The sequence below is a fragment of the Chanodichthys erythropterus genome, chromosome 23 (assembly GCF_024489055.1).
Source record: "Chanodichthys erythropterus isolate Z2021 chromosome 23, ASM2448905v1, whole genome shotgun sequence".
Classification (NCBI taxonomy): domain Eukaryota; kingdom Metazoa; phylum Chordata; class Actinopteri; order Cypriniformes; family Xenocyprididae; genus Chanodichthys; species Chanodichthys erythropterus.
Genome location: NC_090243.1, coordinates 32,495,917 through 32,520,641, shown reverse-complemented (window position 1 = coordinate 32,520,641; position 24,725 = coordinate 32,495,917). Strand labels below are relative to the sequence as shown.

The 24,725-nt window shown below is 38.2% G+C and overlaps 2 protein-coding genes across 6 annotated transcripts in view; one reads left to right on the top strand and one right to left on the bottom strand.

Moving 5' to 3' along the window:
- gnal (guanine nucleotide binding protein (G protein), alpha activating activity polypeptide, olfactory type) overlaps window positions 1-24,725 on the bottom strand; it is a 213,864-nt gene that overhangs the window by 30,175 nt on the left and 158,964 nt on the right. For all 4 annotated transcript variants that reach the window (XM_067377813.1, XM_067377814.1, XM_067377815.1 and 1 more), the window contains exons 6-8: window positions 22,613-22,667; window positions 22,461-22,534; window positions 1,332-1,390 (exon numbers count right to left, since the gene is read on the bottom strand). In XM_067377813.1, coding sequence (XP_067233914.1) covers window positions 1,332-1,390; window positions 22,461-22,534; window positions 22,613-22,667 — 188 coding nt within the window. The remainder of the gene's footprint in view (window positions 1-1,331; window positions 1,391-22,460; window positions 22,535-22,612; window positions 22,668-24,725) is intronic.
- The window catches only part of mppe1 (metallophosphoesterase 1), a 323,001-nt gene that overhangs the window by 283,636 nt on the left and 14,640 nt on the right, over window positions 1-24,725 (top strand). Inside the window, exons 9-10 of one of the 2 annotated variants that reach the window (XM_067377834.1) lie at window positions 7,712-7,748; window positions 9,459-9,518. The exons of the other annotated variant lie outside the window; for it this stretch is intronic. Coding sequence (XP_067233935.1) covers window positions 7,712-7,720 — 9 coding nt within the window. The 3' untranslated portion in view covers window positions 7,721-7,748; window positions 9,459-9,518. Of the gene's footprint in view, window positions 1-7,711; window positions 7,749-9,458; window positions 9,519-24,725 lie in introns of those variants that run through there. 2 annotated transcript variants of the gene reach the window in all.

The following is a 24,725-nucleotide window of genomic DNA, read 5'->3' as shown; positions in this document are numbered from 1 at the left end:
CTTGACAGTTGTCCAAAAGACGACCATTGACACCTTGCACAAGGAGGGCAAGACACAAAAGGTCACTGCAAAAGAGGCTGGCTGTTCATAGAGCTCTGTGTCCAAGCACATTAATATAGAGACAAAGGGAAGGAAAATATGTGGTAGAAAAAAGTGTACAAGCAATAGGGATAACCGCACCCTGGAGAGGATTGTGAAACAAAACCCATTCAAAAATGGGGAGATTCACAAAGAGTGGACTGCAGCTGGAGTCAGTGCTTCAAGAACCACTACACACAGATGTATGCAAGACATGAGTTTTAGCTGTCGCATTCCTTGTGTCAAGCCACTCTTGAACAACAGACAGCGTCAGAAGCATCTCGCCTGGGCTATAGACAAAAAGGACTGGACTGCTGCTGAGTGGTCCAAAGTTATGTTCTCTGATTCAAGTAAATTTTGCATTTTCTTTGGAAATCAGGGTCCCAGAGTCTGGAGGAAGAGAGGAGAGGCACACAATCCACGTTGCTTGAGGTCCAGTGTAAAGTTTCCACAGTCAGTGATGGTTTGGGGTGCCATGTCATCTGCTGGTGTTGGTCCACTGTGTTTTCTGAGGTCCAAGGTCAACGCAGCCGTATACCAGGAAGTTTTAGAGCGCTTCATGCTATCGCTGCTGACCAACTTTATGGAGATGCAGATTTCATTTTCCAACAGGACTTGGCACCTGCACACAGTGCCAAAGCTTAATTGGCCAGCAAACTCGCCTGACCTTAACCCCATAGAAAATCTATGGGGTAGTGTGAAGAGGAAAATGCGATATGCTAGACCCAACAATGCAGAAGAGCTGAAGGCCACTATCAGAGCAACCGGGGCTCTCATAACACCTGAGCAGTACCACACACTGATTGACTCCATGCCACGCCGCATTGCTGCAGTAATTCAGGCAAAAGGAGCCCCAACTAAGTATTGAGTGCTGTACAAGCTCATACTTTTCATGTTCATACTTTTCAGTTGGCCAAGATTTCTAAAAATCCTTTCTTTGTATTGGTCTTAAGTAATATTCTAATTTTCTGAGATACTGAATTTGGGATTTTCCTTAGTTGTCCTTAGTTTCCTTAGTTGATGATCATCGAAATTAAAAGAAATAAACATTTAAAATATATCAGTCTGTGTGTAATGAATGAATATAATATACAAGTTTCACTTTTTGAATGGAATTAGTGAAATAAATAAACTTTTTGATGATATTCTAATTATATGACCAGCACCTGTACTAACTATAAAAACAGGTTTCAGGAATTTAATTATGGAAAAAATGCATTATACCACAAAACTTAAGGAACCTACAAGCTCACCATTAAAGCACTGAATCCATTTCCTCCTTTCATCTCTCTGACCACCCACATCAAACATACTGACACACAAGGAGAAAGAAATAAGAAATGTTTCTGTATATCAACTGAAAAAAAAGTAATTAAATACAGTTTTGAATTATTAGATTTTAAAAAAGCAAACACAATAATGGTGGTTAAAAGGTTTTGAAAAGTTGTAATATAATTTTATTAAATAGTGAGGTCCAAAGGTCTGTAACCATCAGTTTAAATGCTTCAATTCCTCTTAAATGGATTTTTACTTCTGAATTTTGTCTTTGCCAGCTCAGTCACATTCAGCACTGTCAGGGTTCTGTCAGTTCAGTTGGTTTATTCTTGGTTTGGTGACAGAGGTCTGACACTCCATATCTTTGCGTGAGCATGCAGTTGAGTTTGCTCAGGCTGTACGCTCTTTAGTCTGTGTGATATATATGTGTGGAGCGTGATGTTCAGAAACCGGCACTTCTGTCTAGTTCAGTTTCAGTTCAGTGTCGGGGTTCAGACATTCATGCTCCATAGCTGTATCCGAAATCATATACTTTCCTACTACAACTTCCCTACTGTAAGCGAAAAAAGTATGTGACAAAAGAAGTATGTCTGAATTCACAATACTCATAAAAGATAAGGCAAAAAGTACCAAGATAACCTACTTCTTCCGGCAAGATTCTGAATTGTGCATACACTTTACTATCCCATGAGGCCATGAAAAAAGTGTGGACACTTTACTATCCCCCACACTTTACATTCATAGTACACACATTCATACTATATAGTACTACATACTACATACTATATATATTTTTTTACGTTTGTGAAGTCATGAACTTGTTACTAAAATTGAAAGCACCACTGTTCTTTCCCAAACGTGCCAAATGTCATAACAACTACAGGGGATAGAAAAGGGGAGGAGGAGGCACATGAGCCGAGCTCGTCTTGTGCCTCAGTTGGTAAAAAATTATCCAATCACCATTAAGTGTTTTACATTCAGTGCTTAGGAGAGTTGAGAAATACAGCGGAGGCTAGCCTCCTTTGGTATGTCAACCAATCATCATAGAGACGTAAATTACGTGGATAATGTGATATTAGTTTTGAACTGCTATTGCTGCACTGATAATGTACCAAGTATTAGAATTATGGAGAGTAGCGATATTGAATATTTGATCGCCAACTAATTTACCAAGCTATTATTCAAACATTCTACAAATTAAAATGAAGGAAGACTCCACGAATAAGTTGCAAATATAGGCTACAGCAGCCAGCTTTACTAAATGGTTCAACATGCTCTTTTAACACAGACATAAGGAGGGATGGATGTTTGCTTCAAGTGATAGGTGAGTGAAATTATATTTGTATTATCTTGCTTCTAAATGAGCAAAAAGCCAATTTAAAGCAGTTAAGCTTATAATAGGCTAATAATAATAATAATAATAACCAGTGACAGCAAAACAAGTGAACCTTTGGACAAAAAAGAAGACAAATAGTGCCCACTAGCAATCTCCGATAAAATTGTGGGGTTTGTTAAGAGCGGTGGAGGATACAAGTTTTTAATGGACATGTTAAAAACAAGGATACAAGTTCCCTTTCGAGGGAACTCTGACTGTATTGGTAACGATATTTTGGGGAACGCCCTTAGCATAGCGCATCTGAAGCATGAATTAAACTATTCCAATGCCCATTGGTGTTGCGTTATGACGTAATGTGACGACATACACGGAAGCTACAAAGATATGCCGGCACGCAAGTCAGCTTTTTGCTCTTCACCAAGCAATATGGAAGTAAAATAATGCCATATGTTTGTGAAACAAAAAGCATCTTGAAAAAAATATGCATTGCATTAACAATGCTTGTATTTTAATGCATTGTATTTTTAAGGCTTGCTTTTTTATGGGCTGAAAATCAACATGGTAGTATATGTAAGCTGTGAATATTTAATTTCAAAACATTTCACACACATTTTCATTTTTCCGGGAACTGCAGGGAAGGCAGTAGAGTACCGAGCATAATCTCCATCTGCTATTAGTCAACCTCACCAGCAGGTGGTTGACGAAGAGCAGAGCAACAGTTAAAGCAAGAGATTCATTTCATTCATTAAAACCAGAGCTTCTGCAGGTATCATCAAATCTAATTTAATGCTTTTTAATGCCTTTTAATGCCAATTTTTAAATTTTTAATGCCATATATATGTCGCTAAATGTCGATAGATGACGTCATGCCGCAATTTGTTTGCTTCTCTGCTGCTACCCTTTTTGCTCACATAATATATTTTAATACAGCCAAATTCCCAATAAAATTTTTTAATTTTTCTGTTTTTGTTGTCAGACAATATGAAATAATGACTAAAACGCGACCCATTAAGACTTCATACAGGGCTCGACATTAAGCCTTGTCATTCACTTATATGAGTAAAACAGTTGCTTGTCCAAAAAAAAGGGATTATTATTTATTTATTTTTTTGGTTTAAATATAAATGTACATTTTCTGTATTTCCTTTCAGAATATTGCATAAAATAAATTTGATCAATAAATTTACTTGGAATAAGACACTAAGGGCTGTTACCAATCAAATTAAATTGTTTACACATTTACAATAAAAAAAAAATACACCTGTTAGTGTTGTCACGGTACCAAAATTCCAGTAGTCGGTACCGATACCATGAAAATTTTACGGTTCTCAGTACCAATTTCGGTACCACAGCAAAATCTTTTGGTACTATTTTACTATTTTATATAGCCTATTTTAAAACCATTAAATATCATTTGGAGCATGTGCGTATGTTTGTGTGAGTATATATAGGCTACCTCAATGAAATACATTTTGAAATAAATAAATAAATGCTCAAACATCCATTTTGTACTGTTGAAAAAACAGCTTATGCTGGTAAACCTTACCAGCATAAGCTGTTTTTTCAACAGTTTTGAAGGTTTTGAAGCAGGTACGCTGGTTTGAGCTGGTCCATGCTGATCAAGTGCTGGTCCATGCTGGTTCTAAGAAGGTCCTGGACCAGCATAAACCAGCTCAAACCAGCATACCAGCTTCAAAACCTACCTTACCAGCATAAGCTGTTTTTTTTTCAACAGGGGTAGGCTAACAGACGTGCGTTTTTATTTTAGCTATTCCGTCAGTGAAACAACACACTACAGCCTGTAAAACTATGAAATAAATATCGGTAAATAATGGTAGCCTGACTGTATTGGTTTAAGAAAGTTAAATATTATTACAAAAAAAAAAAAAAAAATGTTTTTTTATTTCCACACAAATATGCGTCATATAGCTTAAGTCCCGTTATTCTAGTCTTTGATATAGTCTACCGCTTTGAGAGGGATGTGGGACACGAGCAGGAAAGAGACCATTTCTCTTTAATAATACCTTCATGTTATCTCCTGATGTTACAAGCAACTGACACTTGTTGTAAAAGGTCTGAAGAGCGAGTTTTATCCTCCGCAGGGGAAAGACATTCAGGCAATGTTTGATTTAGCGCTGCCAGAGAAAACGAAAGTAAAAATCACTGGCGTGTGTGAAACGCGATATACAAATAAACTTGATGCGCCTTATAAAGTCTAATAACAAGCGCAAACTTTGTTAAATAGAAATTGACGTGCAAGCAAAAAGGTTTCTGTCCTACGGTGTTTTTTCTACTTTACCACAGTAAAGAATGCGAATAGCCTAATAGGCCTAAATACGAACGAAAGAAACGTTTATAATCCCCTGCATGAGTGAAGATTTGGGAAAAGAAACAGAGATTCTATGTTCAGTGGAATAACTAATGGAATATTGTTTAATTCTCTGATAATCAGGTGACCAGATCGCGATTCGCAGAACAGAATACAAAGTTTAATTTATGGACTCTCGTACCTCTCTCATTCGGCATGAACCAAAATGTTTCCATGGCTGCGATGTCACATTTAATTGCTAACCTATTATTTATTTTGTAAACAAAGCTTTGTGTAAATACTGCCACAGCCCTATCAGTGGGTACCGAATATACCCGGATTCTCGGTACTACCGGTACTACAGAAATGCTGGTATCGTCACATTTTCAAAATTTCAGTACCGACTTGGTACCGAAGTACCGGTACTTTTGACAACACTAACACCTGTATTAAATAATGTTATAGGATTGTAAGAAATGTTGGGGGGGAAATTATACTTTTAAAAAATTAAACTAAACCACCAGTAGGTGGCATCAAGTAACCGTCTTAATAAGTGAATCATTCAATTAAACGATTCATTCCAATGGCTGATTCATTCAAGAATGAGGCAGTTGTTTATGAATGGGTCACTGAATCTTTGACTCAAAATGCTTCAAATTGCTGAATCATTCAGTAACGAAAACAAGGCTGTTCTCAATGAACATTCTATCCATCCTAAATAGTATGTAACATTATTAATATTCAATACTATTTAGGGCGGATAGGGTGACTAGGATGCACATTGGGATGCAGGGTGAGTGTTGCTACGCTATGGTTCTGCTGTGATTTTTGTTTGAAACTATTTTCACTGCTAAAATAGAATAAAAACAGTCAATGTTCCTTTTAAAATGTAAGTGACTTAAAGGTACAATTTGTGATATTTTTTTCCGCTAGAGGTCGCTAGAAGCCTATTCAAAACAAAGGCGTAGTTTGATGACGCCAAGTTTTAGAGCAGAAACTTGGGACATGTGGTCTCCATCTCAATGGACGGTGCAAAAGAATAGGGATTGGAGTCTGGAAGAACTCATGTTCGTGGATGCGATTATTAACGTTACTGTAGTATGAAGCAGAACAGGAGCAAGTGTTGTGGAGCTGAACGAGGAGCTGGAGCGATTGATCAACACACGCCTCACGAGCAGCGGGACTTTTATTATGACACAGTCGCCGGCGCCGCTTCCGCTTTTCCGGTCATGAGTTTACGGGAGCTGTCCTTGTCGACAGAACCAGCGGCAGATGGTAAACAGTAATTATGTTCCATAAATAAGTAACACAATCCACCATAAAACGTGCAAGAAGTAAATAAGGAACTGCTTGAAGCAAGCTAGTGGTTTGCTGGACGCTAGACACTACTTCCGCATTTGTCCACGGCACTGTTGTCATGTGGTTTCTACGTCAGTAAAGGCGGTAGCAAAGGGCAGAGCCGCTCTGACAAAGGGTAACTAACGTCATTGACAGGCGACTGCACTGCCCCGTGTCACTGTTTAGAATGGGAATTTTCTCATGATTTACAAGTAGTTGAAAACATTAGAGATATTATTAGTAATCAGCTGGACAAAATATATAACACTAGCCTTGTGTTTTTTGGATATTTTACTGCAAAAATTTTACATATTGTACCTTTAATATTAACTATTTGTTAACACATTTTTAATCATGATGGTAGCCTATTTAGGAAAACAGCATTCTTGGTCGTGTGATACCTATTGCTTAACTGTATCAAATTATAAAAACTCCACATTTTGAATTTTTACCGCAATATGTTTAACTGAGATTCTTTTTGTGTGTGCTTCACTCATGTTTCCATTTCTCCTCGAGATGATGCGCGAGCCTCAACAGCGCAACCTTGTTATCATCAGTACATTATACAGCCTATTATCATTCACCATCGATCGCCACTTACACTAAATGTAATAAAATCATTCTCAGGTTTTTTTTTTTTTTGTCTCTTTCACTTGCCTTCAAAAAATCCACTTATCCCGGACTAATTGAAAAGCGTTAGTATCAAGCCCTGAGATGTTAAACCAGTGATACATCCTGATTTATAATCAAGACGTTGTCTGACAAAATCACAATACACATAAGATAAAGACAGTTGCTGTGATTTTGGCTAATGTTATATGTACACGTAAAATGATCACTCAGTCAGGTTAGAAAGCAATAGTATCTATTTTATTTGTTCTCAGCCACTCACTGAACAGCAGATGCAGAGTGAACTGCGCCAGCGGCAGCAAAGCAAGATCTCATGCTCGTGCGGCAGTACCGGTGGGTCTCGGAAGCTAGATCAGGTTAACAACGCGCTTTCTTGGAAAAAAGTCGCAAAAGGAGTCTGAAAAGTCGCTAAGTTGGCAAAACTGATGCAGCCTTCCGTCTCCAGGTCACAGCCCGCCGCTGTCCAAAACAGCGTTACGACAACTTTGCACCGGCCAGAGGCAATTACCAAACTGGTTACGTGTGTGTATCACACCAATGTACATATTTTACCACAGAAAATTAAAGTTATTAATTATGAAGGCTATATTCAATATAAAGTGGTAGTATTATTTTATTTTTTTTAAAACTATTTAAAAAATTTTAATGCCTGTAGGAATAAAATTTAATGCTTTTTAATGACATTTAAGGCCTTAATTTTCACAAAATCCATTTAATGACTTTTAATGCTTTTTAATGCCCCACAGATACACTGAAAACGGATTTACATTAACGGAGCAAGCGGTAAGTGTATGTGCGATGATTATCAGGGCCAGTAAATATGCAAAAAAGCTGATAAAGACACAACAGTTGTGTTTACACCTAATTCAATGTCTTCACTGTTACTTTCCCTGTGTAGCCTACATGTAAACAGCTTTCTCTACCGTGAACGAGATAAAAACGTTATTCCCCGATGCTGATGTACAGTTCAAACGTTAAATCTGAGATAGACATATAACTTTCCTTAACTTTATATCACAGCTGTGCTGCAGTACTGGGGTTTGCCTCAATACGTCATACTCCAGGATTCCCCTGTTGTCGGGACATATAGAATATGCTTAACTTATCTTTATAGACGGTGATATAAAAGACCACCAAACATGCACATTATTGAGAAAGTAGGATCTAGGCTACAGGCAAGCAGGTTGACTCAGAATATGGATATAACGTGCAAAGTTTTACACTAAGCGTTTCCCAGTGAAATACTGGCATTAAGTTGGCTTGACACTGGACGGTCGATATTCGCAAATTTAGGGATCGTCTCTAAACTACAATCCTTTCAGCTAATAGCTGTAGAAACTATAGTTTTTAAGCTGTTATTTTTTCTTTAGAATTAGCACATCTAGCAAATGAATCGTATTTTTATACCTCTACATAGAGAGTGAAATAGTTTCTAGTCTAGAATTGATAAAGTTGAATAATGTTGTATGAATTCCAGTAATTAATTCCAAAGTTTGGAGCAGATTGGACATTGTATGCCTGAGTTACAACAACTTCCTGTTTCGTGGAGTTAAATGCAAACATTAGCACTTAGCCAAGTGTTGCATGATTTATCGTATTTCTAGTATGTTTGGTACTTTGTGGCATATTGAAATGTGTTTCTGGAAATGAATTAAAGTGTAAAGCATGTCATTTCCTGCTGCCAGCAGGTGGCGCTATGACTAACTGAATATTGGCATATAGATGTCTTTAGGCCTGGACTCTTATCACACATGTGAAGTTTGGGGCAGATCGGACATAGTATGCCTAACTTACAAAAGCTTCCTCTTTCAAGGCGAAACATCAGAATTTGTCAGTCCGCTACGGACTGTTCAACGGTTCAACGAAAACTCAAGATCTTCTCAATTTAACATCATTAAGGCCTTAAGATTAGACTGACCAAATATGATGTTGTCCTGGTTAAATTTCAATGAGTTGTTAATCACAGCGTAAAACATGACATTTCCTGTTGCCAACAGGTGGCAAGATCTTCGCAATTTAACATCGCAAAGGCCTTTAGATTAGACTTACCAAATATGATGCTTATCCGATTATATCTCTAGGAGGAGTTCATTAAAGTACAACATCTGGAAATGCCAAAAAACTGCAAAAATTTTGCAGAGAAAATTACAAATATTTCATGTCCTTTTGAGAACCAAAATCAGAAACGGCTTTATTGCCAGGTATGTTGTTTACACATACTAGGAATTTGTTTTAGTGACAGATGCTCCACAGTGCAACAGAGTGACAGCGACAAGACACATAATAAAAAGAATAAAATAATAATATACAAATTTACAAGATAGACAAAGTGCAAAAAAAGCAAAAAACAATATATAAACATTTGTATGTACTGTTATGTGTGCAAATTGAGATATAAATAAGTGTTTTAAGTAAATAATGTGTAATCGTGTTGTGTGTTCCGTGTAATGACTGAAACAAATCAGACACAATTATTTGTTTGTTCACCAATAGTTTTAGGCTCACTCTGGGATTTGACTGTCCCCATCCCCCGAGAAGTTTATTGCACTGAGGAATGTGCTTCCACATTGAGAGCAGAGAAGAGACACATGAAATCTGCATCTTCCCTGCATTTTCCACACCGAACAAAGACGTTACTGCATTAATTCTATAAATGAACAGGCATATTCTCAGGAAATGGTATCTATTATTACTGTGTTGTATTGCAGTCATTGTATTTAAATGTTTTATTTTTAAGTTATATGACATTTAAGGTAACTTCAATCATGCCATGTTTAGTGTCTATACGTTCGTAGCGGGAAGATTTAAATGCTTGTGTATGCGGTATTTCCATACCTGTGCAACAAGAATCTTTAACAGTTCTGATTCAAGAAATCAGCTTGTTAATCTTTCTGGGTTGTAAAAGCCCTGACAGGAGGGGTGTTGCCACCCGGAATTACAACATCTTCATTGGTCCGGTCAACAACTGAGAGGTGTGACTTTGACCAGAGGTTAAAAAACCAGCGAACAGTGCCACTCCCTCTCTTCTTCCTTGCTTCTGGACAAACCGAACAGGTCTCCTTGCGGCCGGCCTCTCTAGGCCCGGCCCGCAAGGCTGGTAGGCCCCCGGCCTACAACACCCAGCCATGTGCTCATCACCCAACAGACTGGCAACAACTTCAGATGATAACTTCAAGATTTATCCTCAACCTGCAGATCGACGCTCCTCAGCCTAAGGGCACCTCGCAAGTATCGTACATTTTAATGCTAAACAGCGATTTAGTATTGATTTGTAAGACTTACCTTGATATTGCTAAAAGAAACTGATGAGTCCTCTCCAGATTGTCTTTGACATTTCCTATAGCTCTAGTAACAGTACCTCTTCCGGTTCAACCCTATCATTACTCATTCTTACCTATGTGTGTGTGACCTTTTTTGTATGTTATGTGTTTGTTAGTTTAGTTATGTGTTTGTGAGTTAGTTAATAAAGATTGTGCACAATACATGTTTGGTTCTGACTCCATCTGCTAATAAACTGCTCCTTAAATGATTTAGACCCGAACCTATGCTCTAAGTAGCATGGTGCGATAAGAATGTTATTTTTCCATAACCTGGAGTTTAACATTTCTTAGAATTATTAAACAATCAACACTAAGTGTCCCCTGGACAACAGGTTAATTGATTGTAATATTAAGAATAATGTAGCTATATCCAGTAAATCTGATTAACAGATTTACATATTCATAATTAATCATAATTAATAAATCATACTGAGGTATGAATAATTATTAATATTTCCCCTTTGAGTTAATTCGCTACATCCGTGTTTGTCAAGTGTTCATGAGATGGATTGCTTGAGGGAAGAAACTGTTCCTGTGTTTGGTCGTTCTGGTGCTCAGGGCTCTGTAGCGTTGACCAAGATGGCAACAGTTCAAAGAGGGAGTGTGCTGGATGTGAGTGGTCCAGAGTGATCTTCTTTGCCCTTTTTCTCACTCTGGATATGTACAGTTCTTGGAGCTGTAATCACAGAGTGGGGAGGGTTGTACCAATGATTCGCTCAGCAGACCGGACTACCCTCTGTAGTCTTCTGAGGTCAGATTTGATAGCTGAGCTGAACCAGACGGTAATTGAAGTGCAGAGGATGGATTCAATGATGGCAGAGTAGAAATGTTTCAGCAGCTCCTGTGGTAGGTTTAACTTCCTCAGCTGGCGAAGGAAGTACAACCTCTGCTGGGCCTTTTTCACAATGGACTAAATGTGGTTGTCCCACTTCAGGTCCTGGGAGATGGTGGTGCCCAGGAACCTGAATGACTCCACTGCAGTCACAGTGCTGTTCATGATGGTGAGTGGGGGGAGAGCAGGGGGGTTTCTCCTGAAGTCCACAATCATCTCCACTGTCTTGAGCTTGTTAAGCTCCAGGTTGTTAAGACTGCACGAGACAGCCAGCTGTTCAGCCAGTCCGATCAGTGTGGTGTCATCCGCAAACTTCAGGAGCTTGACAGAGGGGTCTTTAGAGATGCAGTCATTGGTGTAGAGGGAGAAGAGCAGTGGGGAGAGAACACAGCCCTGAGGAGCGGCGGTGCTGATGGTGCAGGTGCTGGATGAGAATTTTCCCAGCCTCACTAGCTGCTGCCTGTCTGTTAGGAAGCTGGTGATCCACTGACAGACAGAGGTGGGCATGGAGAGCTGAGTTAGTTTGGGCTGGAGGAGTGATGGGATGATGGTGTAAAAAGCAGATGGGGGTTGTTGGAGGTGTGAATGGTGATTTTTCAAACCTGCAATAAAACTCATTCAGATCGTCTGCCAGATTTTCCACAGAGCTGGGGGATGGTGTCTTGTAGTTGGTGATGTCTTTCAGACCTTTCCACACTGAAGCTGTGTCATTAGAAGAGAACTGATTCCGAAGTTTATCAGAATAATTCCTCTTTGCCACTCTGATCTCCTTTTTCAGTGTGTATTTGGCCTGTTTGTACAAGACTCTGTCCCCTTTTCTGCGAGCATCTTCTTTGGCCTGACGGAGCTGCCTGAGTTTTGCAGTGAACCAGGGTTTGTCGTTGTTGTAAGTTAAATGAGTCTTTGTAGGAATGCACAGATCCTCACAGAAACTGATATATGACGTAACAGAGCTCGTCCAGATCGCTGGCAGCAGCTTCAAATACACTCCAATCAGTCCATTCGAAACAGGCTTGTAAAGCCCGCTCTGTTTCGGTGGTCCATCTCTTTACAGTCCTTGCAGGTTTAGCTGATTTTAGTTTCTGCCTGTAGGTCAGTATGAGATGAACTAGACAGTGATCAGAGAGCCCCAAAGCTGCCCGTGGGACAGAGTGATATGCACCCTTTATTGCTGTGTAACAATGGTTGAGTATATTACTGTCTCTGGTGGGACTGTCACGACCGTCAGTGAGAGTGCCCGAATTAGCCACTTGAGGGCACTCCATCCTGGACTGTTTTCACTCTATTGACTACACTACCCATAACGCACTGCCGGACTCATTATCCAATTATCACATCATCACACCCAGCTGTCACGTATTTTGTAATCAGTGTCTGTCTATTTTATCTCAGTTGTTTCTGTCCTCAGTTGTGGTTTGTTGTATTTTGTTATGTGCACTTTGTTTCTCTGGCCTTTTTGTATTGGACTGTTTTTGTGGAGCTTTACCTTTGCCTGTGTTCTGGATTACATGCTTGGAGTTTCCCATAATAAACATCGCTGCACTTGGATCTTACCATCTTGTTCTTGTGTGCACCGTGACAGGGACAAGTAACATGCTGTCTGTATTTGGGCAGTTCACGTGAGTGAATCGCTTTATTAAAGTCCCCGAGAATGATTAAAACAGAGTCCGGGTGTTGTTGCTCGCTCTCTGTGATCATATCAGCGAGTATCTGTAAAGCCGAGCTCACGTGCGCTTGCCGAGGAATGTAGACACTCACCAGAATGAACGAGCAAAACTCCCGCAGCGAATAGAACGGCTTGCAGTTAATGAAGAGTGTTTCAAGATCTGGACAGCACATCTTCTTTAACACCGTTACATCTTTCGTTGATGTAAAAGCATGTCCCGCCGCCGCACGATTTCCCCGTTGATTCTGCGTCACGATCTGATCTAAACAGCTGAAAGCCCGGCAGACTTAACACGCTGTCCGGAATGGCGTTGTTCAGCCAGGTTTCCGTGAAGCACAGAGCAGCAGAGTTCGAAAAATCCTTATTTGTCCGGGAGAGCAGAAGGAGTTCATCCGTTTTGTTGGGCAGGGAGCGGAGATTCCAGATGGATGCTAGGCAGCAGCGTTCTTAATCCGGGCTGTCTGAGCTTCATGAGGGCGCCGATGCACGCTTTCCGAGTCTGCGCGTCCTGAAGCGTCTAAACAGCGCTTGCCGCTCCGCTGACTACAACATTCAACAAAACGTCTGAATAATTGAAATCTGGTAAAAGATTTTGTGGTGTGTACTGCCGAATGTCCAGCAGTTCATCCCTGGTAAAACTGATGGTGTTTGAAAAACAGTAAAAACTAACAAAAACAGAACAAACACTGAAGAGCTAAGCACTGTGGCTGCCATGCGCAGTGCCATCTTGAACATCATCTTGGGTGTTCAGATGGTATTGGGCTGTTAGATGTGTACTGAATTTTATACTTGTACTTGAAATGTAGCGTGAAGGGCGTTTAATTGAAATTTTGTAGGTAGCACTATCGAGCCATTTTGCTACACCTAATTCTGAGACCCATAACAGATGTAAATTTTTACCACTTCTGACGCGCGTGCAAAGTTTCATAAGTTTTCAAGCATGTTTAGGCCCTCAAAAATGTGATTCATTTCGGAGAAGAAGAATTGACTGAGCAATTACAATAGAGTCCTCACACTATCGGTGCTCAGGCCCTAATAATAAATGGAGCAATTCCGATAGGGTCCTCACACATTCGGTGCTCGGGCCCTATTAAAGTAACCACATCTTTACATTTACTAAAAAAAGTTATGGTATTTTTATGGTAAACATAATCTGACTCAGATTTCCCCATTGTCACATTTATGTTTAGTTATTTCCATCTTCATGGACTTTTATTTTGTTTGTCTTCAATCACGTTTCCTTTGTTCTGGTTTTCCGCCAGTCATTTGTCACCCTGGACATTCAATAATGTGGTCCGACACTTGTCTGTAATGAGTTCATCATTATGCCTATTTAAGTTCCTACTGAGTTCTCAGTATTTGTCCAGTATTGTTTGTGCTTTGGGTGCTGCCACGTGCTTCTTTGAGGTGTAGTCTGGTCCCAGCAACTCTCTGTCTTCACCTAGGGCTCCATCTCCATCAGCTCCGTCCCTCGTCCCCGTGTTGGTGTTGAGGCCATCATCACCTTGGCTCCTCCAAACATGGAATCCACCAGGGGCATTTATCCTAGCTGTACTCTGGGTCAACACCTGGTCAGTCCTCACATCCACACTCCTCCCTGGCTCCTACCACCATCAGCACCACCCTAGTTTCTTCCACAGTAGCTTCCTCCTTCGCCAGTCCCTCATCCGCCTTCGGAACCACCTCCTCAGCCATTTTACGGTGCAAGATTTATGTTCAGTTAGTTTCATTTTAATTGACTTAGGTCGTTTGTCTTTAGTCAAATGTTTTCTTTGTTCTAGTTTCCCACCAGTCATTTGTGGACATGGACATTCAGTGATGCTCACACCTGTCTGTAATGAGTTCATCACCATGTCTATTTAGGTTCCTTCACAGTTCTCAATATTTGTCCGGTATTGTTTGTGCTTTGCACCCTCAGGTTGTGTTTCTTTCATGTGGATTACAGTTCTTTACTTTGATTATTAAAAGAAGCTTTAACTTGACCTTCTCTCATCTACATTGGACCCATAACATTACACCCATAAAGAGACTTGTTTAATTTGGAGCTAACAGAGTACCCATGGTGGTTCTGTGTTTGAAAATAAAAACGGTATTTTAAGATTGTATTTTAATTTTAAAAACAATCAGTAGTATCAGTTTTCCATGTTTAACAATTTATTTACATCATTATCAACCAATTTTCAAAAGGTGTTTACAGAATGATTAGTTGTTTCAGGAGTGATGTACTCTTGGGTTTGAACATCTTAGAAAAACTCATTTTCAACCATAGTTGATGGTCCAAAAAAGGTTTTTAATTGAATTTGTCTCAATTTAAATAACTCTATTTTCACAAAAAAAGAATAAGTAACAGGGGAAGGAATGAAAGACAGACCTTTCTTTTCAGTCAAGTTACTTGTTAGATAGCTGTAATTGATCAATTAAATACCTCATTGTCTCTTTCAATATCCCCTGCATCAGAGTTGATGAGATCAATTGAGTTTACCTGCCATGTTTTTCTCTAACCTCTCCTCGTTGGTTTCCTTTTCTTGTTTTTGTGCATTCCAATCTTCGGGTCGGTTCCAAAAAAAGATTTTCTGAAGCTAGAGGCTGCACTGGAGAAAGTAGTTACAGAGGACGCAGATGAATTTGATTCCGAGAACTGGCGAAACTGTGCCCCTCTAGTGTCATGATGATACCTATGGGTTGTGCCGGACATCCATTTATAGACTTTGTTGTCCAAGTAATCTATACAGTCCCGTTGGAACTTCCAGAACTTGAATTTCTGTAGATTCTCACGAAATTCATCCAGTTCATGTTGAATTTTCTTTCATAAGTGGTTTCAAATTCTTTTTTACATTCCCTGAGGGAGTCCTCAATAACTGTCAGTTCTTTAGTCGAAAACTCATTGATCAGAAACATCAAATCCAAAGAACAATGGTTGAAGAAACAAACAAACTGAATCACACTGTTAATGCAGGACTGAATGTAATTATTGTATCACGTTATATGCTTATTTAACAATGTATTATTACTGCTTAGTTAAAAAATGGAAGTTCTACTGTTCTAATTCTACTGTTAAAGCATGAATTAAGGTACCACGAACCAGTGAATTTGAGTTTAATGTGGGTGTATTATTAGCAGGGTTTAAATTGGGCCCGGGCCATCCGGGGCTAAGCCCCAGCACACAGGCGGGCTCAACATTAATGCCTGTCAGGACAAGTGGATTTTTTGAAATGGCAAGTGAAAGAGAATTTTGAGCCCTTTCAGTCAGGTAGGTTATGTGAAAAACCACTCTGATAACAGAATCATATCAGCTGTTAACATTAATATAATGTCCACTCTTGACAGAAAACCTGATTTTTGTGATCTCATGCATGCATGTATAATTGTACATCATGTGAAGAAAATTTAGTATAGGCCTATTATGGTTTAAATTACAGTACCAGTCAAAAGATTGGACGCATTACTATTATAATGTTTTTAAATGAAACACATTAAGCCCTTGATCACATGGAATTCACAGTGGAGCTGATTTATTATTTAACTCCCTTTTGTACTTATGCATTTGTTTTATGCATCATTCTACATGCTTGTTGGAGTTGTTGGAGAAAATAAAGAAAAATATTTAAGAGTCTATGACAGTGATTATTATGTTTCTAGCATGTTATATGTTTGGCAACAGTTCTTTTAACCCTAATTGATGGAGTGTGTAGCTATTCATTTCATAAACAACCATATAGAAAGACACATCATGACAATGTCAAGATTCATCAGGCTCAAATTATGAAACAATGGTTGGGAGGGAGCATGAAGAATCATTTTCACACATGAATTGGCACCTCTAAGTCCAGACCTTAAATTAATTGAAAGTCACTGGGATGTGCTGGAGGACACTTTATAGAGTGCTCGACTCTTGCATTGTCAATACAAGATCTTGACCAAAAATTGAGACACCTCTTGATGGAAATAACATCACAACATTTATTTTCAGCAAGAAGTGGATAAATTTTTGGTCAAGATCTTGTATTGGCAATACATGAGTCGAGCACATAAGACTATGCTAAATTCACTTTTGCATGGTATTTGGCTATAAATGTGTGTTGGCAGTGTGTGTATAATGATAAAAATCAAACCACTCCTTTTTTTTAATCCCCATAAATCATAATCAATGTCTCAGAACAAGCAGTTTCCAGATCCCTGGCAATGTGATGTCACTTTAGCCACAGGCCCCGCCCACAAATGTTGACAGAGACAGCCGTTTTAACATAGAACCGCCCTAAAGCCGAGTTCAGACGGCACGATTTTAGCCCCGATTTTGACTCGGCGACAGGTTTTGAGAAATCGCAGACAAATGCCCGAAATCACAGGCACGTGAGTGACAATCACGCAGTGTGAATGAGCAAAGACGTGATCTGAGAGAATCGCCGACGAGTCGCCGACACCGTGATATATTTTGGCATGCTAAATATCTGGACCTATCGGCGATGACCGACAGCCAATGAGAGAGCAAGATACAGAGCAGTGGGGAGTTCGGGGAGGAGTTATAGACCACAATATCAGCAAGCATGGCTTCTTTTCAGATAAACATTACAATTCTATCAAACAGAAACCACAAACATTTGCTTGACCATCCGCAACATTGAAAAGTTATTTATTTACGTCCAACTCTCATTGCAGAACACACAATCCACAGTCTCCCCAACCATTTCCTTATTTTTCTTTTCTTTTTCTTGTTTTCGCTGCAAATCAGCGCACAGGCAATTCGTATTGCAAGCTTCTTGCGGGCTACTGTTTTTAATAATAATAATAACTCCGGTCTTGTTTCCTTGTCACATCTCGCGTGTGTTTGGTTGTGAAACGTAGTTTGCGTGCCAGACAGAGTTGTCAGCGATTCTTCCTATTGTAAAGTCATGCAGTGTGAAACCTTCTGTCGCCGATCCATCGTGCAGTTTGAACACAGCAGCGACTGAATGCTGGCCAAGATAGTCATGCAGTGTGAAAAGAACAGTGACCCGACTACTTTGAAAATCGTGCAATCTGAACTCGGCTTAAGCGAGTTCACAGCAAGTTTACACAGTCCGCCATTGCTGCACTGACGAGAATGTCTCCCAAGCGTTTTAGGTCTTCTGTAGGATTAGAAGAACTGTTGCCAAACATATAACATGTTAGAAACATAATAATCACTGCAATAATGATCCAGTCATCAACTCTTAAGCATTTGCCTATTTAAATCTAAACCGCGACTTTTTTTTGGCAGTATATAAAATCCTATACACAAATCAGCCGCAAACTCATCTTGCCTGCCGCCATTACTGCGTGCCTGCGAAGTGTGACGGTGTGACACTTGCCGGTGCCTTTAATGACATTTCAATGAAAGGCATCCTGCTCATTAAAGAAATTATGTTTGGTGAAAGGGAACATTGGGTAGATGATGTCAGGCAGTGGCCAAAACTTACAGATAAAGGTAATTTATTGACAACATAATGTAATAATGTAAAAATGTAATGTAATTAAGAAGTGTATTAATTGATGACAACAACAAAACCGAATGCTGTCATTACTAGCTGTGTTGCTAATATGATCACAAGCTTCACAAGTTTCAAATAATTATTAGGCCATCCTTAATATTAAATATTATTGTTTGCTATAACCCGACCGACCCTGTCAATTTAGGACCGACCCAATTAATTATTTTTTCCCCTTTTAATCCGACTTGCCAATTGTAATTGCGTTAAGACCCACAGATTTTTTTTTTTACTCTTCAAACAGCTAATACAAATGCAATAAAATGTGAGACACACGCAATTGACGCTTTTCATGCGCTCTCACGCCACACATTTTCTCACGCACAGAAAAATCGCAAAGTAAAGAGAACACAGCAACCGACAGACTAGACAGAGCAGGTTACTTATGATAGAAAAAAAATCTCAGCTCTCAGATTCTGTCAATTTTATTACGAAATTCAAACAATAAATACCGTTTTGGTGCTTGTAAATGTGACATGCTAGAAATACAGATTAAAAAATATTACAACATCAAACAACGTATAATGTTATGTTCTTGTAAACATGTTTTTCAAAATGGATTTATGTATTCACACTTACCTTCGTCTGAGGTAAATCTTTCAGAAATGGCCGAACGCTGTCAGCTAGCAGCCCCTCACACAGAACCTGTTTTGGCTGATATGTGTACTGTATTACATCTTTATTATATTTTTACTTATAAAGTTGTTATTATAATAAAAAATGTATTATATTTAAATTGTTATTTTTAAATAATACTGCCAGCTGATAGGGCTCTCTGTATGTTTACATCATTAAGTTAGGGGAGTTTTTTTTACTTGAGAAAAATGAATGCCTACCTTGTGTAGCCTACCTAATATTTATCCAAATTAGTCAATATTGAATCAAGTCACAATAATAATTAAATAAAAATAATTGAATAATTGAATAAAAATAATAAAAAAGTGTAGCTTCCCAGAAATTGTAGCCTACCATGTAAACATTCTAACATGTCACTAAACCTAATAAAATTCAGCTTAGTTATTAAAATGTTTTGACAATCACAATAAACTTATTGTGATGCAATTAAAAAAAAAAAAAAAAAAAAAAAAAAAATATATATATATATATATATATATATATATATATATATATATATATATATATATATATATATATATATATATATTTACATTTTTTACGACCTACCGACCATTTTTTTTTTTTTTGGCTGTTACGGCAAACCAAAATATTTTTAAGGATGCCACGACCAGTTGTAGCAATAAAATACATGTTCTTACAGGTATTCAAGATTATTTTATTAATCATCTGGCATGCGATGAGCATCTCGGTTTATGTGTTTCATCCACTTTTGACGCACATCTTGGTCCTCCGCTCGACCAGGAACTCTGTGCAATCCGTATGGCCATAGACATGGGCAGTCAATGTGCAACAAAGGTTTGTGGATTACACAAACGGTTTTATTCCAGGCCTGTAGTTTTGTGCTGTTGTTAAAACAACCAACCACAAAACACGCTCTTCCCGGCATCACTGGACAGCATACGTACTAAAAATACTATATAGCTAACATCTGCTACAGCCTACGGGACCAGCACTTTACTTCTGCTACTTCCTTAATAGCAGTAAGGCACGCAGTAATGGCGGCGCTGCTTTACTTCCGTGTTTTGCCGGATTTGTCTATAGGTATATGAGCTGATGGAGAAAAATAAAATTACACAAATGAAACATAATATCAATAGTATAAACTTTGACTGTAAACATAAAGTAGATTCAAGTATTATAAACTTCCATATAAACTTCCCTCGTCATTCCAATGGTGGCAGGGATTCCCCCGAGGGGAAGTGCTTAGGGAAGTTTGCAAGTGCGTGTCTAAAATTGGAGTGGAACGCAGCTCATGAACAACTGCCTCATTTGTTTCAAAGAATGACTCAATGACTCACTCATTAGATGGTCATTTGCCGCCACCTACTGGCGGTTTAATTTCATGCTTAAATTTACTTCCCCCCCAAACATTTCTTATATGTATATTCAAAAATGTTTTAAGAATCTCATAATATTATTTAATGCTTTTGTAGTTTTTCAGTGAAAATTTTATTTGATATCAATTTATTGATTCTAATTAAATGAAAAAATCTAAGAATCCACCCAACTCCGGCCAAGCTCCATGGTCCTTATTTATTTTGTTAATCTGAACGCCTTGTGAAGGGATTTTTTGTAAAGATAAAACCAAATTTACTTTAATCTCGGAAAAGAAATACATAAAAAAAAATTTTTATTTGCTAAAAGCAAAAGAGGGAGGGGTCTGGGTCCCTGAGGACAATCTGAAGCAAGCCAATTAGAGCTCAGCCTCAAGTTAAATACGTTTCAAAAGTTTACGGACCTACACAGACACCCATTTGTCTGGCGGCCCACACACACAAAATGAACAAAATCCAATTTCGATTTTTAATAGGTGCTAACATGACTACCAGTCGAATAGTATGACTAAATAATGTTATTTCGTAATTATTTTTGCAATATATATTTAAATTATTTTTAACTTAAACTAGCCTTATTCTCTGGATACAGTTAAGGGGGCGGTGCACCGTCCACCGGCACCCCAGCGCCCCTAGTGACCAGCCACCACTGCTCTTGGTATTCTTCCCTTGAGGTAATTTTCACTCAATGTTTTATCATGAGTTTTATCATTATCATGTGATAAAGTTTTTTGAGTTTATCCTCCAACTGGTTCACTGACTTTTTTCTTAGATAGCTTGATCAAATAAGTCACCAAGAATTAAGATCCTAGGCTTGTTTCCAATACTGTAAATGAACGTTTTCACTCTTGCATCTGTAGATTCATTTATTTTCTCAAAAGATATCTTTGGTAGCAGCTCATGATTAAAAAGTCCAATTCAGATCAAAAAAGTGCGTATTGCAGATATTTGTGTTTTCTCTCTCTCCCTCTCTCTCTCTCTCTCTCTCTCTCTCTCTCTCTCTATCTCGAAAATACTAGAGTCAGAAGAGCACAGTGATTTTTCATATTTTTTATGTAAGCAGTAAGGTACTCGAGGCTTAGTGCTGTATCGTGAATAAGTCAAGGCTGAAGGGGTTCCCTTCAGCCATGACTTAATCATGATACAGCACTAGTCTCGAGTACCTTATTGCTTTTATAAAACAGTTACCACACAATACAAATTTTAAAGGCAAAAATATGTATCAATGCAACTTTCATGAAGTAAACTTTCAATAAAAGCCTTCCTTCTGCAGGAAAAAATAGTCCCTGACCATGAACAACAACAGAAGTTACATTATTACACCATTAGATGGCAGCAAAAACTGTCTTTATGAGTGTATCAGTCAGTAGCGAAGACTTTTATATTGAAAAGACTGAATTGTTGTGAACACGGAACAAGACGCAACTGACAAATGCTTTGACTGGTGCTGTCAGTCACGGGAAAACCCCTTAACTGTTAAAAGGACAAGATAATTCATCGGACATTTAAATTTTTGCTAAATCTGAATGCAGGTAATAAGCTCGCTCACTCAATCTTTTTCTCACAATACTCTTCTACATAGTATAGTTAGCTCCAATAAACAATATCAATTGAGTACATACAGTTTACGTTGCTAAGAGTGGTTGCTAAGGGTGTTGGGTAGTGATACACAGAACCGTTGGGTGAAGCAGTCATAGCCGTGTTTTATCATGAATAAAACTAAAGCTATTGACCAATTGGAATCAAGGACAGGAACTAACCATTTTATAATACAAATTATATCATCATAAAAATTATCATTAAATGTTGGACTGAAAAGTAATACGGATTTGAAAAATCGTAGTAATTGATAAGTGCCCCCTTTGCTTTAATGACTGCAGAACTTGAGCTGACATGAACAAAACCCATGTTGATCCATGTTTTCCAGCATGATTTGAGAATTTTCCAAAAATATGCATTTTTGTATTGTAAGGAGTTTACATGGTCATTGTCACAAATTTGCTTAGATTTGATCAAGAATTTGCAGAATTTTACATACATTCATTTTATGTCCTTACTTTGATTTTGTATTTTTTAAAGTCCTAAAACTTTATTTCCAGAATGAATTCTTGTGAATAAACAAATATTTTCTTTTGAAGCCCACTGTACATTCAGATGCTTTATAATAAATTTATGTAAATATATCAAAATATTGACTTACTGAAAGTTGACTTTGTCTACTTGAAATCGAGTTTCAAAAATCCCAGAAGTCAAAACACGGCACCTCAGCAAATCCTGTAAGAGATGCACAAACTCTCAGTTCACTGATACTAAACACTAATAATAAAAAATCCAGTGTGACAGTGCCCTCACCTGGTCTGTCGGTGTGTAGTCGCTCTGTCGTACAGACTCAATTCTGTCCAGGAAGCTGAAAAATAGGTAAAAGACAAATTAACATTATTCACCACACTATGATTTATAATAATAAACACAATTACAATAATCTACTATTAATATAATATGGTTGACTTTTTTTTTTTCTTCTTTTTTTTTTCTCCATGAAATCCATTTTATGTAATTTATACTGGGTTCCAAGCATTGCTCTGATTGACTGGATATGAAAAGACATATGTGTGTATGTGTGTGTACCTGGTAAACCCTATGTTGTGAGGATCAAATGTCCCCACAAGGTTAGTAATACCAGAAATTTTTGACCTAGTGAGGACATTTTATTTTTTGGCGCCCATGGAAAAACAGCTAATAAACACCACATTATTTTTTTTTTTTTATGACATTGTAAAAATGCAGAGTTTTCTGTGGGTTTAGGGGATAGAAAATGTTATTGTGTGTGTGTGTGTGTGTGTGTGGGGGTGCATACAGGTTGGTCTATAACTGTGAGGGCCAAATGTGAAATATGACAACCAAATAATGAGGATTTTTTACTGGTCTACACTAGTTAAAAAGGTGTATAAATCGGTCAAATCATGTTTCCACTTAAATCTAGTGTTTTGAATGTTTCTGTGATGGGTAGGGTTTGGGTTAGGAGATCCTGATATAAAATCAATGGAAATCTATGGAATATCAAGTTATCACCTTTATTTTTATAGTGCTTTATACAATACAGATTGTTTCAAAGCATCTTTACAGTGATAAACAATAGCTAAAAATCAGTTCAGTGTTGATTGTTTGGTTCAATAACTGTATAGTTCATCAATTATGGAATGAGTTCATTTCATTTATAAAGCTGCTCTGGAGAAAACAATATAGGCGCATATTACTACATAGTGTGATTGTGTGTGTGGATGAATGGGTGGATGTGAGATACAAACAGATATATTCACCAAACAATTACAGTCAAAAATGCAACACTTTTTGCACTGTTAACCACTGTCTTGTGCAGTGTCAGTGTTGGCCTCCAGGTGGAGCGCTAGCACAGATCACTTCAGCCCTGCTTCCTTAACTCCAATCTTTGACCGGACAACTACATATATTTACATATCTTTTGCAACTTTAAAGGTTATGCTTTGAGCACTGCCAGTTGTTAGTACTGTATGCCGCTACAAAAAAACATTTTGTTTCTTTAGTTTTTAAAATATACATCATGCTGTATCTGTATGGGGTCAAATAAACTTTCTACCCACTTTGGTCTGATGTTTTATAAAGTTATTGAAGTCATCTGTCAGACAGCACTTATTTATTAATTCATGCTCAATACATATATGAATGCATGAACAATACACATTTAAAGCATACTGTCAGTGTTGTCAGTTGCCCTGGTTCACTACAGTAGCATAGTGGAGTTTAGCTGACCTTTAATAAAAGGTTGGCCCCCTTTATGCTGAAGGGGAAGTGTCAATCGATATTTCCACCTTTTGAATGGCCACTTTAAATGGAGCAGATAGCCATAGAATATATTGGAAAATTTAAATTGTGGTTTCCAGGGCTGAGTTGGATGGACAAATGCTTATATTAAGATCACAAAAATCATTCAAAGTGACTTTGGCAGCATTAATTTTTCACAACAGTCTATTACTGTGACATTACTGATGTCAAATTCATCTGCCCTTACACAGCATGTAGAAACAAACAAAAACTGTTATGGTCTCTCCTTGTGTGAAGTTGATTAAGGGAATGTCTGTGGCATATGCAGGTAAACATGAAAGTACTGATAGTCTGTAATAACATGCTGGTCTGTTATTGTAGAGACATTTACCCGCCCCTAAACAAAACAAAACTGTGATTGGTCACTTTACATATCAGTCAGATGGCCTCTTCCTGACTAAGTGGGCGGTCTTAGCCAACTACAGTGGCTAGAGTCCAGACCTTATGTTGTTAGACAAAGGTTTGGCTATACAAGGCGAGGTGAACCCTGACCTGCGAATTTGCATGTGACCAATAGAGGAAAAAAACATGATGTGTCAACATTTCACTGCACAGCACCCATTGCAGTTTTTTTTTTTTTTTTTATAGCAGCTCAATAAAACTA